This window comes from Amblyomma americanum, chromosome 3, assembly GCF_052857255.1.
Source record: "Amblyomma americanum isolate KBUSLIRL-KWMA chromosome 3, ASM5285725v1, whole genome shotgun sequence".
Classification (NCBI taxonomy): Eukaryota; Metazoa; Arthropoda; class Arachnida; order Ixodida; family Ixodidae; genus Amblyomma; species Amblyomma americanum.
Genome location: NC_135499.1, coordinates 218550748 through 218569321, shown reverse-complemented (window position 1 = coordinate 218569321; position 18574 = coordinate 218550748). Strand labels below are relative to the sequence as shown.

The 18574-nt window shown below is 44.9% G+C and overlaps 3 protein-coding genes across 3 annotated transcripts; 2 read left to right on the top strand and 1 right to left on the bottom strand.

Moving 5' to 3' along the window:
• Positions 1–145: 145 nt before the first annotated feature.
• Positions 146–8154, top strand: TfIIFbeta (transcription factor TFIIFbeta). Its single transcript, XM_077660034.1, has 8 exons — positions 146–322; positions 465–538; positions 840–994; positions 1245–1274; positions 1980–2061; positions 2733–2829; positions 5184–5327; positions 7868–8154. Exons 1-8 carry the CDS (start codon positions 260–262, stop codon positions 7985–7987), a joined length of 765 nt encoding a protein of 254 aa, XP_077516160.1. The 5' UTR covers positions 146–259; the 3' UTR covers positions 7988–8154.
• A 3155-nt stretch (positions 8155–11309) lies between these two features.
• Positions 11310–13620, bottom strand: LOC144126101 (ATP-dependent DNA helicase Q1-like). Its single transcript, XM_077660029.1, has one exon. The coding sequence runs from the start codon at positions 13313–13315 to the stop codon at positions 11399–11401; it is 1917 nt and encodes a 638-aa protein (XP_077516155.1). The 5' UTR covers positions 13316–13620; the 3' UTR covers positions 11310–11398.
• Positions 13621–14280: 660 nt separating this feature from the next.
• Positions 14281–18363, top strand: LOC144126100 (profilin-2-like). The gene is made up of 4 exons (XM_077660028.1): positions 14281–14554; positions 15418–15592; positions 16182–16279; positions 16673–18363. The coding sequence occupies exons 1-3, from the start codon at positions 14432–14434 to the stop codon at positions 16277–16279; spliced, it is 396 nt and encodes a 131-aa protein (XP_077516154.1). The 5' UTR covers positions 14281–14431; the 3' UTR covers positions 16673–18363.
• The last annotated feature ends 211 nt before the right edge of the window (positions 18364–18574 follow it).

The following is an 18574-nucleotide window of genomic DNA, read 5'->3' as shown; positions in this document are numbered from 1 at the left end:
TCACAGTTGTTTCGCGATATCACGAATCGTTTTTACACTTGCTGAAAATAATATTTTTTCATCCAAATATAAATTATTTAACATACTAAGACACGCATTAAGGCAGTATTTTTTCGCATTTACAAGTTTTCAGCTGTCATTGTCAGGTGGCGCATGCTTCAAAAATGGTTGCCCACGTCGCGGATAGTCTAGCTAATCGTTGCAGTTATTCTGTACTTAGTGTTCTCATCATTGAACATTATTCTCGTAATCTTTGAAGATGGGTGATCAAGACAAAGACGTTGACTGCACATACGCAGCCCGTGGTGTCTGGCTTGTAAAGGTGATGCCATTTAGTTTTAATTGTCCGCCAACTGAATTCACCCTTTTGACTTAAATCCTCTGTCACTTGTCTTTTAGGTACCAAAATGTCCGCCAACTGAATTCACCCTTTTTACTTAAATCCTCTGTCACTTGTCTTCTAGGTGCCAAAATACATCGCTTCCAGATGGAGTAAAGCGCCACCGATGTCAGAGGCTGGGCGGCTGAGAATCACTAAGTGAGTTGAAACAAACAACAACAAAAAGGAACGTGCTCGTATCTGCTTCCAGTTTTGCGCCCGATCGCAACGTCGTCAGGAGCCCTTCAATTACATAAAGTATTCTGTTTAGCCAAAACTTTAACGCAAGGGCAGTGCCATTAGCGTGTTGTACTACTCAGTGAAAGAATCTGTGAGGAAAACACAAGTTGTTGCATTCCTTGGAAAAAAATTCAAAAGCGAGATGACTGCTCCGCGGCCTCGAGGTGCATGTCTTTTTCTAATTTTTTACATTCTTTTTTCCCACGTATTTGTATTTCAGAGGTGCGAGTGGCAAGTCAGACATTCGGTTCACCTTGAGCGATGAATGTGTCAACATGAAAGACCCTGCTGACAAGTCTGCCATTCCAAAAGAACACCGTTTCGCCATCTCCAACATAGCCAACCAGAACTTGGCCGTTTTCTCACAAAACAAAGGTATGTCGTAAGCAGTTAATGTGTGAGCAGTCGATTTTGATAACATGCAAATTGTACAGTGACGAAAGCAAAATTGCTGAAAGAAAGGGGCTAAAGTACTAAAGTTCTTAGTGCTTGCATTTGAAGCAATTTTTTTCCTTCTAACTTACTTTAAAGGGCATTTTTGCAGAATGCCTGTTGTAGCGGTTATGTAATATTTGTAATCACATCAAAATAATGTGTGACTGTCTGTTTACTGTTATAATTACAGTTGTGGAAGATGGTACAGAGCACTCCTCTGGTAAGCACTGGCTGTTTTGGTAAATGTTACTTTCTTTCTCTACTAAGTTATTACTGTAACTGACAATACAACTGAGTAAATACTTCAGAATGACACATGGCAGCCTGGACTTTTGTAATAAACTCCGGGATAAAAGGATATAAGAAGACAACACAAACACTAGCGCCTTCAGGGGTGACTGGGGTGTGTGTCAAAGATGTATCAGAGTTTATTATAAGTTATCGAATCCAACCAGACAGGCAATTCTGTTCAAACATCAAGTTTTCAGTCTAGGCTTTCATGACTGCATTAACAATGGGTGGACTCTTGGCCTACATGAACATAAGAAGGACTCACTGCCATGCATAGTGTTTACAAAGCGTGCGGTTGTTTTTTCATGTCATCTATACTCACTGCAGCAGCACCGTTACCTGTAATTACTCAATATCACCTTTAGGTGTATGTGCTTTGGAGTAAAACCTACAAGTGACTGCTGACTTAACTTCATTGATTCAAATTTATACCATGCACTGCTTTTTAAGGCCTTAGCAAAAATGTTAGTGGACAGATGAGGATTTTAACTACACATTGGGAATAAAATATTGTGTTGCAGGCCTTTGTGTTGTGCAGGTTACACTGAGCAGCTGTTGTTTGTATAAGGAACATGCCATGAGTATGCCAGTTGACTGTCCCACTTTGTGCCTGTGCAAATGCTCACCACTCCAGGCAAGGTGTACCTGGAAGGCCATGTTGTACAGAAGGGCGAGTGTAGGCCCTTTGGAGATGACCGCTACATGCAGCTGAAAAGGTGCGTCACATTCTGCAGCAACACAGCACAACACCCTGTCATAAACCTCTTGAGTGAAATGCATTTCCAGCTGAGGTTCTTGTTTTTGAAGGCCTTATGAGCATTACTAGTTCTGCATGCTTCTACTCCTTACTCTGCAATTGGCATAAGTGTCTGCATGCAGTTTTAATGTCAAAGGCAGGGGATTGGGTACACAGCAGCTAGTCAGTGACACCTACATATTGCATGCATTCACTGGTAAATACTTCACTTTTCTTTTTTTTTTAATTCACACTGTTGAAGTTTTTAATGGCCTCAGAAGTGGTTTTATTGCAATGAGCCACGGTTATGGTGGCTCAACGGTTATGGTGCTGAGCTGCTGAGTTGAAAGACGCTTGTTTGATCCCATCCGCGGCAGTCGCATTACAATGAGCAAGGTATGATTGAGGCCCATGTACTGTGCGATGTCAGTGAGCATTAAAGAACCCCAGGTGGTCTAATTTATCCAGAGCCCTCCACCACGACATCCCTCTTATCCTGAGTCGCTCTGGGACGTTAAACCCCATAAACCATAAGCTTATTGCAGTAATTTCATGGTTCTCACAAGGATCAGCATAAAAAGCTACCGAAAAACTTAATACATGCATGCTACAGTGTGCACAGTGTAAAATAAGTCTGTTGTATATTTTCAGGCAGACTATCCTGCAGGCCAGTCAACCTGTGCGGCAAGTCAAGCAGCTGGACCGCATTGTGCAGAATTACAAGCCAGTGGCTGATCACAAGCACAATGTAAGTTTACCTAACTAGTATGAAGACAGCAGCGGTGGCCTAGTGGTCTGAGCATCCGCCGGGTACCCCCCTGGTGATACATTGGGTACAAGCTTTCCCCTGGTCTGGTGCTCGGCTTATTTAGGGTGAAATGCTTGGACATTGGGTCTTTGACCTCACCTTGTGTAGAAGAAAAATACCTTGTGCCATGGCACTCTTTGGCCACAGATGCCCTTGTGCCATAATGATCCATCATCACCTTACTAGTATGTTGCTAAGAAACTGCTCAAGGCATTTTCATGGAGTATTGTTAAGGATTAAGGGGGGACGCTGGTCTTTGGAACCAAAAAATGATCCAAAAATCGATTCTCTAAAAATGTCTTTTATGAAGTCTACAGCTGTTATTCTCCAACTCTCCAAATTTTTTCCTTTAGGAAATCTGTATTTTGACCATAATATTAAATTCAAATCATCGTGTGGGCTGAATTTGTGCAGGGGCAGATCATTTAACGGCATGAAAATTTTGGACACCCGGTTGTTCTAGTATGTAGATATCTCAGTGTCTAGAAACTAACTAATTTAGGGAAAAGGTAATTTCAGATTTCAAATCAGTATAAGAAACTGAACAAGGTGATACAGTTTCATTGGGATTGGACTAAATATAAGGAAAATAGGTCTAAGACCAGTGTGTTATTGGAAAGAGAGGAAGGCATTATATCTTCACGTTGCATGGAAAGCAGCTAGGTTCAATAGATAATTAAAGGACCTCTGATAACACCTTACAGGCGATTTTGTCCCAAATTGATAAATCTTACACAAGCAAAACAGTACCAGAAAAATTATAATGTCAAATATTTAGCTTTTGTCATTTTCCTCAACTAGCGTTCCATCCTCAGTTCCCCCTATCCGTGTGCCTCTGGAAACATTGCCTTGCTTACTTAGGCTGTAATGGGGGCTGTTGCCCTTGGTAACATGTCTCCCACCACTGCCTTGAGCAATGTTGCTAGTGAAAGTGCTGGCTTATGCAGGCACTGACCTCCCCCTTACTCCCAATGCAGGTTTCAATACTCCAGAGGAGCCACAGAAAGTAAGCTGACCATACTTTAGAAATAAGGGACTAATTACTCATTATCATCCACCCATGTGCAGCCATGCGGCTGCAAAGGAAAGCTACTTCATAGCTGCGTGGCTGAGCTTGGGTGGATGCTGTCTTATTTCAAATCTAACTCCACCTTGAGGAATTCCTCTATACACATTGGACCAACTTCATTCCAGCTTTGCATTTTAGATCAATTCGGCCTCGCCCTGCCATCTGCTAACTGTCCTGATTAGCTCAGCAGAGCAATTTTCTCAGGCAGGAGGTGGTCCCAAGTTCGATCCCTGAGCCAGGACAAACTTTTCTTCAACTGTGAAGTTTTTGTGGAATCTGTACAGCTTTCCTTTGTAGCCTTATGGCTGCACTTGGGTGGATGCCAATGAGTAATTACTCTTTATTCAAAGCTTACTCCGCATTGGTGATTTCCAAAACAAATTGAACCATAGCTTACTTTTGCACTGTATTTGTGAGTGCAAGGCTGGTGCAAGGCTGGGCACTTGGCTGGCGTGCTCGCATTGCCAAAGTCTGCCTGCTGATCATAACTCGCCAAGCACAAGGATAAACTATACTTGGTTTTATGGGGTTTAACATCCCAAAGCAACTCAAGACTATAAGGGACACCATAGCGGCGAGCTCCAGATGATTTCGACCACCTGGGGTTCTTTAATCTGCACTGACATTGCACAGCGCATGAACCTCTAGCATTCTGCCTCCATCGATATGCGACCGCCGTGACCAGGATTGAACCCTCGTGTTTCAGGCCAACAGCCGGGCATCATAGCCACTGAGCCACCGTGGCGGCTGGATAAACTACATGATGAGATTTGTAACCAAAATAATTCATTTTAGTGATAATCCAACAGAAGTGTGGCTGGACATCTGAATCAGAAAAGATCAGAACAGTTATGAATTATCATTTTGAAATTTTTTACCCTCAATGACTAATGTGTTGCACTGTCGTGTGAAAAAGCTCTGAAGAAAGGTTTAACATGTAAAAGCACAAGACATTATACCGAGCAATTACAAGATAAAGGCATTAAATGTTTACTAAAGGCATTGTGCAGTGCTTAGTCTTAGCACTTAGTCCACATTTGAAAGGTGTGTACACCTCGAAGAATGTCCAAGGCATTGTGCATTGCAGATAAAAAAAAAAAAACCTTCTAATTCTCCTGTCTCTTTTTGGGACCACACTCAGCACAGATCTTGAGTCCTACCATGCTGATAGCGTTCAACGAGTCTCTAGGAGCTCACTGTAAAATAAAATGTTTTCTCTTTGCAGCTGGAGTTTGAACAGAAGAAGAAGGCAGAAGGCAAGAAGGCACGCGAAGACAAAGATAAGGTGCTTGATATGCTGTTTTCAGCCTTTGAAAAGCACCAGTATTACAATATCAAGGACTTGGAGAAGATCACAAGGCAGCCTGTGGTAAGGGCATTATTACGAGCGCACAGGGCACTGGCCACTGCATGAGTTCTTAAATAGACTGCTGCAAACTTTAAATGACCATGTATATACAGTAGCCGACGGGTAATTAGGACTCCAATAATTCGGACTTGCAGGATACTTCGGACCTCGATGAGGAACCATCAGTCGCCCCATAGAAGCGCACACATATTCGCGACGGATGTTTAGGACTTCAAAAGTCTGAAAGTTCGATTTTTCGGACTTATTTCAGTCGCTTGCGGGCCAAAATCGGCCATCTTATCGGCTTTTTGCCGGCGCAAAAGGAGCCATCTTGGATTGAGGTGGATTTACGCTGCAGTTTGATTGGCTTGACATACTTTCGGTACCTCATTGTTGCCAGTAGAGGTCCCTGCGATCTCTGACACTTCAAGGTGGCAGCCGGATTGTCATCGCCGTCAACTTGCTTTTGTCGCCGACGTTGTCGCGAGCAGTTATCGCTTGTCCCATATGTTGAAAATTGGTTGTTGAGGAAGGAAATTGTGCAGGAGCTATCTCACATCTCGGCGGGAAGGGATAAATGAGGGACTGAGAGAAGAAAGGAAGAAAGAGGCGCCGTAATGGAGGGCTCAGGAATAATTTCGACCACCTGGGGATCTTTAACGTGCACTGACATCGCACAGCACTCAGACGCCTTTGCGTTTCGTCTCCATGGAAACGCGGCCTCCGCGGTCGGGTTCCAACCCGGGTGGTCCGGATCAGTAGCCGAGCGCGCTAACCACTGAGCCAGCGCGGCGGGTCTCATGCGTTCGCCATTCGCCATTTCGTCACTAGGGTTTCTCTGACCGCGTCTACCGAGTGGCGCTCAGTCTTCACGAAGTTACATCCGTTCGCCGTTTTGTTATTGCGTCCGGCGGTTCCGCCGCTTTGAACGAAAAGTGCCTTATCTTTGCATGTGTTTGACGAGTGGTGTGGTGCACACTCGGGTTGTGGACAACATGGCCCCGCCGGGTCCGTTAAAGAAGCGTGGGAAGTATTCCAACTAAATGCGGTGACCCTGCTGTCTAGCGTGTACAGTGAAAGCACAACTTTGGCGCAAATACAGGCGCAACTCTTCGCCAGCAGGAAAAATTTTCTGCAAGGTAAAATCAGTGACGTTTTTCAGCTGATTTCATCTCAATAAGGTGATTTTTTTGTACTTCATGGATTTTTAGGGCTGTTCGATTATTCGGACCATTTTTCAGGTCCCTTCGAGTACGAAAAATCGGTCGACGACTGCATTTTAATGGCCGATGAAATTCTCGGCCTACACAGGCATTTTCCTACGTTTCAGAACTCAGACACAACTTGAGATAAAACTTTATATGTCCAGTCAAGGGCAGTGTATGATTCTAATTGTGCTTTTGCTGAATAGCTTATTGCAAGAGAAATAGTCTGAGAATATGGTGGCAGCATGCATCAGTGCGGCAGGTATTGAAGTGACTGAAGTGTTTTTGTTTAGGAAAGGTTCATGCTTGAATGTGAACAGTAGTAGTGTAACTCATGCCTTTAATTAGTTGCTTAACCTACCCTTTATACAGAGAATGATTGTGGAGAGCGTGAAGAACGATAGAGCCGAAAGGGCCCAATGTACAAGAAATGAAACGCGGCACCTGTGTTGTGTTCTCGCTCTGTCCTGTGTTAGCGCTGTTCCCAACATGATCGTAAACCAACAAGCCCAACTCTCCACTCTTCTGCCCTTTATTGTTGCAATTTCTTCTTTTTTTAAATTTCTGGCTGTTTCTTACCATTCTTGTTGTAGAACTGCATTCTTTGCTGATGTCGGTTGGCTCTTATAGGCAGAATCTATTTTCTTTTCTTTACTAGTGTATTTTATCTCCCCCTGTGAAATACTCCCTGGATGCTTTCAGTATTGGAGGTAGTAAAGTAAATAGGAAACACTCTGTGTAGCTCCTCATTACAAGCTTTGCACCATATGCAGAGAACTGAATAAGAGAGTTTTTCATGAATGGTGCTTTGGGTATTGAAATGTGCAGTTGAAGCATTACACAGTTCAGATTGGATGCAAGCCAGGCGTCACACTTACTCAGGTTTTATTTTCTGTGTCATAGCCTTATCAATATGTTTTCATTGCTTTCTATGAAACAGCGGGCACATCTGTTTACTTTAAGCATTTAGAAACATTAAACAAATTAGCTCGCCAAAAGTGAAGAGATCCCTTTTGTTTTCAGTTACCTCATTTGTAAGCTTGTACAGTTTCGACAGCATCACCTGGCTTTACAGTTTGAGCCATCTAAATCAGCCTTGGAAACCTCACTCTATAAGGGTAGCCAGCATTGCTAGTGTGCATTAATAAGAATTTAGTACTTCTTGGTAGCTTTGATGGCAACTGCCTCATTTATTTATTTATTTACTTATTTATTCATACTTTTGGCACAAATGTAAACCCGTGCTGCCTTCATTACATATTGTCTGGTTAAATACATATCCTGTTTGATGTTTTTCTTTGCATGCTAAGTGTGCACAGATTTGATTTATTTATATTCCTGCAATCATTTTTCCAGCCTTACCTAAAGGAAATCCTCAAGGAGATTTGCAATTACAATGCCAAGAACCCTCACAAGAACATGTGGGAGCTCAAGCCTGAGTACCGCCACTACAAAGAGCAAGAAGCCAAGCAGTGATCGCCTAACATCTTGATGAGCAAATAATTTCCAGTTTCTTCATGGAAAAAAAAAAAAGGAACTGGACTGACATTTCCATTTTTTGCTGGCATTCTCTTTAATGCATTGCAAATGTCATCATATGCTCATTCACTTGTGCTTGTTTTCAATAAAACACCAAAGGAAAAGAGTCTGTGCATGCTGTCAAGGTTATGAAGTCACCGGCTTCATCAGAGTTGCTATTTCTTTGTTACATACTGCTCTCACATAATTATTGCATGTATCTCTGGATTGTTCATAACATAAATTTATCTTCATAAAATATATCTTTGTACATCTAAACCTAACTGCTTGAACAATTGTTGTTGTGCATGCACTTTACTATTCATTCTGCTGTTCTAATTACCTACAAAATGCATCTTTTTTAGTACACTGATTGTAATACATTTTTGCTTCAATTTTTAATTCCCTACATGCATGAACTATGACCAATAATGCCACAAAGTATTAGAGCGTTTTTTTACATCACTATTCAGTAATATTTGTAGGCTATCTACCTGTAAGAAACTTGTTCACTGGAGCTTAATTAATTGCGTCGCTCAGCTTGCACTTTGCAAGAGGCAACACTGTGCTGTCATATGATTAGGGGTTGGACATTTCAGTTTCTATTTTTTGAAAATTCGGTGGACTTGTTTCAGTTTTTATTTCAGAGCGTAATTTTCGTTTTTTTTTGTAAATATTATTTTGTACATGCGAATTTTTGGTTTTTACCGGTTAAATATATAATTCCCAGTGCAATTGAAAGTGGCGTACAGTTTACCTTTCTTTTTTATACCAACCGCTCATGTAGCAGTATGTGCCACGTAAATGGCCGTCAAAAGAGCTGGCTTTGTCGAAGAAACTCGTAGAGTTGTAACAAAAAGTAAAAATACCAAAATGAAATGATTGGGCCACGAGGCAAAAACGTAAGTGAAAGTTTTGTTCTAAAAACCTCACTGTCGCACTCTGGTTGCATTCTGCGCTAAATGAGAAGACCACGCACCCTGTGCTCCCCTTGCTGAGCCAGTGATGGAACAGCCAGCATGACACCTTCTTATCATTAATGCATGGTTTCGCATTGACGGTCGCTTGTTATGGTTTCGAAAGTTTTCAGTGTCTTTAAATGTGGAAAAACCTGCTTAACGAACCGACAGCCTTATGTTAGTGATAAGTTTTAACAGATGACGCTACGCTAGCCAGTAGCGCTTAGCCAAGTTGTTCAGCCTTCCTATTTGTAGATCAATGCCTCGTAACTCAGTCACTGTACTTTTATCCATGTTTTTCGGTTTGAACCAGAAAGGCTAACCCCTACATATGAAGTACACAATCTGCGCAGCGGCGACCCAGTAAAAAGGGCACAGCCACATCACCATCACTAAGCATTGCACATGAGCGTACTCAAGGAAGGTGCATTGGCAGCACATGAAATCGAAGGCAAATTGAAAAAGAAAGTTCACATAAACCTGCTCTTGCTTACAGTTAGTGTCAGAACTCACAGCAGAGGACAAACAGTATGGCATTGTGCCAGCCTCATGGAGCAGGTGTACACAAATTGTACCCATTCAGTTTGCTTCAAAGAAAGTCTTATTGCAGTGTTGATTTTTTGTCTCATTAACAGTACCGTGTTCTTAGTCATCTGACATAAACATACACTTCCAGCTCATTTCTCAAATTGGGTGCTTTCTGGGCACTTGGAACTTGCTCAAACTTGTGCATAAGTGAACATAAATTAGAGGGATGGCACTACTCATTTTAGTGACACTTTTAGCCTAAGTTGAGAGGTTATGCGAACAAAACTGAGTAGTCTTGAAATGGATTGCTTTCTATACAAAAGTACAGAGAGCGCAGAATGAAAGAAAAGCCTGAAACAACAGGTATTGCTGGGTCCAATGGGTTTTTTTATATCCTTACACCCACTCAGTATTGCTACAGTGAGCCTACCAGGTTGGACAACCCCCTCACTTCCAAATAAAGAAATTGTCTACTTCCATGGACCAAGGACTAAAGCATCCGAGTGTCTTAAAGCGGCTCTCAAAACAGTGCGGTATTCGCAAGATGGTCAAGGGTGCCGCTTCACAAATATCCTCCAGCAAGAATTTTTTAATGTGTTTTGTAGAAGCTGAGTTATCTGTAGTAAAAATTTGAAATTTCAGCGTCTTCGTGCCTTTTCCTCACCACTCGTCACTTTTTGCATGCTCAAACGTCAGAGCTCCTCACATGGGAATACTGCAGGTAGCAGAGCTTCGTGACCCACCGGAGCGATACCGTTAACTGACCGTGGCCATGCCTAAAGAATCTAACCAATGGCCATCTCTGAATACAATTATGCATGAGCACGTGAGAGGGGGGCGCAAGTATAAAATGTCGCCGGAAAGGACTCGCCAACTTTTGCATGCGATTGTGGGTTGTCTGCTGCATGTAGAAGTGTACTATTCGGCTCAAGTGTTCATGACTAGAGGGTGTAGTGATTGAGCGAGTTTATGTACTCTCCTCAGAAGGTGTTTCAGAGGCCATTTGATAACAAATAGCTTTAATTCAAGTACAAAACAAAGTGCACCAGTGCTATATCAGTGGGGCTAGCAAATCTAGCTGTTCAGTTATTTTGGTCGCGACACAAAGGCAGGCTTCTGTAGTTAAAAGGGCCCTTAAACGCACGTTATCAAAGTTGTAAAATATCTTCAGTACGAAGGGCCAGCCCTTGTGAAACCATATACCTCAGGAATTTTTCAAGGGCAACCTATGTTATTGGGGTTATCTGTGATCAAAAACTGCAACTCAGCGCTCAGGAGTTTTTCCTCTCGCCATTTGTGCTGCACTGGAGGCTACATGTCATCACCAGCACTGAGAGGTACATGCTATGCTTGATCTCACGACAGCACTTTTTTTTTTTTTGCCATGCACTTATTACTGTCAGCTTAGGGCTGCTCAGCCTGCTTTCTGTGCTCACATGGTCCCATTTAAATCTGCCATTCGTAACTTTGACTGAATCTGTCTAGCCAACAGCTGCTGTCTCTCTGCCGTAATGTGGCAGTGACCTAGCAGTGAAGGTGGCACCATAGCAGGATGAGAAAAGGGTGAGGGTTCGAGAAAGTGCTAGAAAGGAAAAATAATTTATGAAGCAGGACGGCAGAACTTAAACTACATGTAGACCGTACAGCAGCTACAGTTGGTTAGGGTATTCACTTGCATATGATATAACTAGGAGCGTTGACCTCTGCATTTCAGTATCTCTTTAATGTGATAACATCACACACTTTCCTCACGCTCCTTGCGCACAAGCATGAACTTTTAATGAACACGAATATTCTTGAAAGAGCCAAAAAATCACTTTTAATCATTGGAACACAAGTTTCCCCTGTTTTTTTTAGCACAGGTACCAACTTAAATTGAAACTTAGTCAATAACAACCACATCTTGAGATGCAGATGGACCAGCACTCAAATGACTTTTTGAAGAGTGCTCTCGATCAGTTCTTGGCCTCTTGCTTTGAACATGGTTCTTTTTTTCTTGCTTTCGTCGCTTCACTGGAGCTGGCAATGTGATGTCTGGGAGAGTCGATTTCGTTGCAGAGAAATGGCACGACACTTTCTCTCCACTGTCAATTTCTTTCTTCCTCCCACCATCACGAATGTAACTAATGTAAGCGTAAGGGGTGATGTGGAACTTCTCTGCAAGGTACCCTTCCAGCAAAGCCCATGCCATTATAGTCTCACACCGTTCTCGTGGAAGATCTATCTTCGTAACTCCTCGTTCCTTCCATTTCTTGGCATCCTTGCCTGTCAAAACATCAATCACCTTTGCTGCCGTCAACTGCTCCTTTGCTGCACTGGCTGCCGCAAGCACTTTGTAAATGTTCTTCATGTGAGTTGTCACATCAACGTTTTTCACCGACCCTTTGGCTCGACAGTTGTCACAAATACCATAGTGGCACTGGATGTCTTGCTGCTTCTCCCCAAAATGCTGCAAAAACATGGCACGTCGGCACTTATGCACATCCACACAGTACCGCACCATTGAGTAGACATTTTCCTGGCCACATTTTTCTGCAAAGACAGAAGTTGTTTGACGGAATACATCAGCAAACCGGAAAAGTACCACACATGTGGCAGGTTGGTCATCCCTTCCTGCACGGCCACTTTCTTGATAGTAGTTCTCAATGGATTTAGATAATGTATGGTGAATGACAAAGCGGACATTTGGCTTATCAATGCCCATTCCAAAGGCAATGGTAGCTACAATGACAGAAAGTTCTCCACGCATCCAACTGGTATGAACACTGCTGCGTCTTTGTGGTTGCATCTGAGCATGGTAAGAGTCTGCAGCAATACCGTAGCCTTTCAGCTCCTCTGCCAGTTCTTCAGTCTCCCTGATTGAAAAGCAATATACAATACCGCACTGATCTTTGAAACGGCCAAGAATCAGCTTGGCAACCATCTTGACAGTTTCATCAGCTCCAGCAGGCTTTGGCAAGACCTCGTAGACAAGATTTGGCCTGTCCAGTGGTGCACGCAGTACAACCGAGCACTCAATGTCAAGCATCTTCTGCACATCAGCAACTATGGCTGCAGAAGCGGTGGCTGTCGCCCCCAGTATTGGCACTTTGGGAAAATGGCGCTTCATTATTGCCAGGTACTTGTAGTCTGGCCTAAAGTCGTGGCCCCACTGGGAGCAACAATGCACCTCATCTATGGCAAGCCTGGCAAATCGGTTCCTTTGGTATGCCTTCTGCAGCGTGGACATGAAGCGCTTACTCTTGGCCATCTTCTCTGGAGTCACATACAGCAGCTTCAGGCTGCTTGATTCATCAACTATAGCCTTCAAAATCCGAGAAGTTTCTTTCCTGGAAACGTTGGCCGAGAGCATAGCAACCGGGTACGACAGCGAAAGCAGTGCCATAACCTGGTCTTCCATGAGTGACAGTAGTGGTGACACAACAACAGTGATACCTTTAGAAATCAGTGCCGGGAGCTGGTAGCAGATGCTTTTTCCACCACCAGTTGGCATTATGAGAATGCAGTCTTTATTTGATAGGGTAATATTAATTGCTGGAAGCTGCATGGATCGTAAGCTTTTTATGTGAAAAACACTCTCCAGCTTCTCACTGACATGCTGTGACCACGGGAAGTCGGACTTGGTCCAATCCGTGCCAGCAATCTCGTCCAGCGACTTCTGTTTCAATTTAACAGTGAGTTCATGTTTTTTTCTGAGCAGGCATTCTCGTATCGTGGTCAGACGAGATATCTCGTTCTCTGTGGAAATTAACTCTTTTTTGACTTGATGAAGTTCTTCTTCCCAGGATGGTAAAGCCATCTCAATAACCACACGCCACTTTTGTCGAGGCCTGGTTAGCGGCGTTTACAACTTTTAGTAGGCAACGCCAGAAGTCATGCTGTACTCTGTCGGCTACACCTGACCTCCCGACGAAATGGCGCCCCGCAGTCGGCCTGACAGCAGCGAGGTGTAGTTACGAAAGAAAGATGGTCGAACCTTGCTTAGGGTCAGCAACTTGGGCTCTCTTGCAACAAAAGCAGGCGTTGCACACTTCCCGCCGCTGTGCTACGGCATAAGCAGCACAAGACAGCCGCCGCAGCGCAAGTTTGGCAATGCTCCGGCAGGGGGCGTCACCAATTTTCCTGTTCCGCTTTACGTCACGGATGAATCACAGCGGTGGTCGTGCTATGGTCGTTTTGCAAAAATGACGTAGCTAAGCTTGCGCTGCGAAAAATAGTCACAGATTCTGATAAACTTTTTAATACAAGTTTAAATAAACATTCATCTGTGCTTATCCTAGTGCGATATTCGTGATAGGTAACTGGAGAGCACAGTATATGGCAGCATTTGCGCGTAACAACTTTTCAGGTATTATGCTCATATCATACGCACTCTGCACCCGGTGACTAATCTCCAAACAAAAATAAAATAAAGCAAACTGTATATGTTTCTGGATCTGCTCACATAATGATCCTTACTTCGTAAGTGTTCATGCAAACTCTTCTGTTCTTTCATAACTTTCAATACCTGAAACATTCATTGGAAGTTTTTGTGCCGCGGCGGCACCTACTACCGGCGCAAGTCGTGTGCTTATCGAAATATGGAAAACACTCATCACAACAGAATATCTGTTTGCCGAGTACCGCAAATAGCAAGAGCTATTTGAAAAAAAAATCGGCCTGATAATTTCCTGCTCATCCTCGCCCACTGCGAGCGTTGCGAGCGAGCAAGCAGTGACAGCTGGCTGCCGGTATAAAAGCGAGGAGCCGGCGGATTCCGACGTCACGTGCACCGGAGGCGAGCGGAGTGATACATACGTGCGCGCATTGGTCGCTCTCGCAGTGCCGGCTTTGTTGGATTTTGAGCGCATCTGGTGCCAGCTCTGCGGCTTCGTGTCGGATACCTCTGTAGTGCAACGAAAACAACGCTTCGGCAATGTCTTGGCAGACCTACGTCGACAACCAGATTTGTGCACAGGTCAACTGCACAGTGGCCGCAATCGCTGGCCTCAACGATGGAGCCATTTGGGCGAAATATGAAAAGGACTCCAACTCAACGGTGAGCAAGCGGCTGTATGCCGGTGCCACGACTAGGCCTAACACGCCGACATGTTCAATCACCTTTGTGGCCGGGTTTGAAAACAGGGCCTTTATTACGTGCATCGGATGTGCAATGTAGGCGTCTTTGTTGTAGTGTCTAAGCCGCATTCTTCGTTCCTCTTCTTTCAACAACCATTTTAGTGAATATTTACCGATGTCTCTTAACAGTTCGGCTTCGGGTGCCCGTACACGCCCAAAGGCGTTACCTTGTTTGTCAAAATTTTCCCTGAACGTCACTAATTTTAGTGCGCGCCTGCGCTCGATTTTTGGCAGTACCAAGTGAACCCACTGTGGGCGGAACCGCTTTTCTTTTACCACGAGGGATATTTTGTGCGTAAATACAGCTCCCGGTGATCTTTCAGCTTTTCCCTGTCGATCTAAGCCGCCGCATGTGCTCGGGCACGGCTTATGACTGAAGCATTTGCTTTCTTACCCCCTCAGTCTGCCTGTTGGGAGAATTTTTTTTTCACGCGCGGCGTAATCATAGGAACTTTGCCAATTATCACTCACGGGAGGGCAGTGTCACTGTAATCTCAGAGGGCGCATTTCGTTCTGTGAAAAAAAAAGCCCTTCGGCGGCGGTCATCGGTTGGTAGGCCTAGGTGTAACTAAGCTCGGGGCTGTCGCGGTGCGAGCCTGGGTGTTAGCGACGTACTGTCTGTTAATTTTGCTTTTCCAATCGGTGCAGTCTGACGGGAAGGGAGGGGGTGTCTATCGAGCTGAGGTGGGGCGGGGCGATTTTTCGTCTTTGGGCGCCGGTCGAACCTGTTTGCGAGCGGAGGGGGGAGGCGACTACATCTGCTGCTTGCTGGTATCGGCGCAGATCACGCAGCAGGAGCTGAAGACCATCGCCGACACGATGCGGACCAACCCTAGTGCTTTCAACGAGACCGGCATCCACCTCGGTGGCCAAAAGTACTTCTGCCTATCCGCCGAGAACAACCTGGTCCGGGGTCGAAAAGGCAGCTCTGCGTTCATCGCCGTCGCCACCAACACCTGTGAGTTGTGCGCTTGCTCTCATCGTGCGCTCCTGGCGCTGCTGGCTTTCAGGTGCTGCTCTCGCTGTCTAGTGTGTGGATGTGCAGTCTCCTGTGCTACATGTCTGTAGCTTAGCGTGAAAGATCGACGCGTGCTTCTCCTCGGCATGTCTAAACAGATGACTGCTGTGAGTATTTGAGTCTTGAGACTACTTATATGTCGAATTCAAAGTCTACTGCACAGGGCGTCAGGGAGCCTTGTGAACTGTGGGTGTCTCGAAATTTCTATGTATCGCCTACACAAGCTGGAGTGGGCGTGAAACAGGCACTCTGACAGCTGTTAGAACCGCCCCCGGATCCAAGTGGCATGCTTCCCGTGGAATTTTGGAATCTTTGCATCTCGATCAGCATTTCTCAGTGGTTTCATTGCGAGCGGATTTTGACATTTGAATTTCTTCAGTTATGTCCCTGTTGTATACTTTTAATATGCTTGGCATTTACAATCAGCATCCCGACTGTTGCCAGTGACCTGTCTCAGTTCTTTTCTTCATGGTACTGAATGGGTCCAGTTGTTTCTTCACATTTATGCGCTGTCTTGCCTTTGTTGCAGGCCTGCTGGTAGCTGCCACTATTGACGGCTTCCCTCCTGGTGTGCTCAACAATGTGGTCGAGAAGCTAGGAGACTATCTGAAGCAGAATAACTATTAGGTATGCATACCTGCTCTGCCATAGTGCTCGACACTGAACTTAAGGCTTCTCTCCGAACTTCTTTGTTCTTTCTTACTGACTGCCGCTAGGGTTTAATTACTTTATTTTGCTGCTGGCGCTGCAAACAGCTTAACACCTCTGGTGTTAGCATGTAGCTACATATTTACTACAAGACAGTGTTGCACATTACTTGGCACTTTACCAGTGCTGTCAATTGTCACTCTGCCACCATATCTTACCAATTTATTTTGCAGAGTTCATATTCCTCGCCCTTGAAGAGTTCAGTTTGCTCTTGCGTGCACACGGCTAGTTTTTGTTCTTATTTCGGAGACTTGATGCTTTCAGGAGGAGCACTCTGCAGTTTGTTCAACATTTGTTGCTTGTTTCTTCCAGTTTTACAAAGCAAAGGGAAGCGAAAGCGCCTGCCACGAAACTGCATGCGCCTCCTCCCCCTGAACCTGCTGCTGCCACCCTCGGTGCCACCTTCCTTCCTTCCTGCCCTCGATGGTTGGACCAAGACGGCACAAAAGGCCAGGACTGTGAGATCCACCGAAAACTGCAATTCCTGTTCATCGGCACTTTTGCAGCTTCTGTTGGCACTACTTGTTCCTCCTTCAATTTATTTTTTTTCTCACGAGCACTGTTACTGTGACACGTCCGTGAGCTCTCCAGAGTCCCACTGTATTTCTGTGAAGGGGGGGAGGTGCTGTGCAAAAGCAGAGAGAAGACTGCAACACTTCTCGCTCGCATTCGTTGGCACTTTTTAATTGTGAATTGTATTTTTTTTTCACCCTGTGTTACAGTGCCCTTTTTTCTCTTCACCTTCTCCTCCTCCTCAATGTTTTTTAGGTGGGCCGGGGAAACAATTTGCGCGTTACAGAATGGCAACGCTGTTGAAGCCAGTGGATCGGCACTATGCCGACTATGCCAGTTGGAATAAATTCCAGAGTGTTGATGAACTTATACCCAACTTTTTTTTTATGCACACATGTTGAGAGGTGGACAGGTGCTATTAAATTATTTTGTGCTGTTGCTCTTGGTCCTTGTTTGGTTTATTTTCTTTTCATGTTTTTTGCTAATGTCTTCTCAGCATTTCATTGGTGCTGAGAAGGGTGGGAGAAAACTGTAGGACATTTGCTTTCTGGGCTGAGGGGTATACACAAGCAGGACTTGCTTTCTGACCTAGTGCCATTTTTGGAACACTTCTCTGCTGCATGAACGCCAAAGCGTTCTTCCACTTTTCACCTCTAAAAGAAGGTTCAGTGCCGAGTATATTGAGAGCCTAGTCAAGGAAACTGTGTGGTGGGGTTTCATACATTTTTAATGGGGATGTATGGATGTGAATGGACAGTTTCGTGCATGGTGCAGAGTGATTGCCAGCCTGCTCCACTTGAGAGGCACTGTCCTAACATGGTTGTCTGGCGAGACCCCTGAGGCATTGAGTTTTCCCAAATGTTTAACTTTCCTTTATAGATGATGCTGTTTTGATCCTCCAGTGGTTGCTTTGATGGCAGTCTTCAGAGTGGTCTGCAGCTTGCAAGGATGGTTTGGACCTCAAGGTTGGGAGCTCGACTTAATGCAAGGTGCTCTTCAGAGGCTGGTTTTGGCATGTTGGCAGTCGCTCAACCCTGGAAGACCGTGCCACATGGTGGAATGACGTTGGGCCAATGCCCGTTTTTGCATTAAAGCTCGCTCGAGTTTGTGGTGCTGGTTGGAGTTTACAGCGGGGAAAATGACCATGACCGGAAAGCTGCTCAAGTTTGGAGCTACCCTCGCTATGCGTGTCAACTATGTGACTGCTGGCGGTGCGCGTCGATTTTTTTTTTTAATTCCCGGTCAGGTATCGGGACCCACTGTGCCGAACAAATTTTGTTTCTTTGGTTATAAGGTGCCCACCTCCTCCATTCAAAAGAAAAGCTCCTCGCGCAATTGCTGGTGCGTTTCGCACGGCCAGACAGCGCGCCTTCTGAAGCCCAGGTTGAGAGTGCAGTCGCGACGATGGGTTCGAGAGGGCTTCGGAAGTTTCCGACGACTTAACAATTTTGTTTTTATATGCGGGAATAAAGGAATGATAGTGACATTGATAGTGGTGGTGATTATTGGCGTCCGCGCCGCTGGCGCGACGACGCATTTGATCTTGCGACAGCTCCGTGTTCCTAGGCGCGTTCAAGTTCATCGCCTGCGCGGCTCGGCGTGCGGACCTTGACCGCTGGACACGCGACAAAACGGCATCGGCACTGAGCATACGTGTCGCAGCACCTCGTAGCCGAGCGAGGACGTGTACGGTGATTCGCA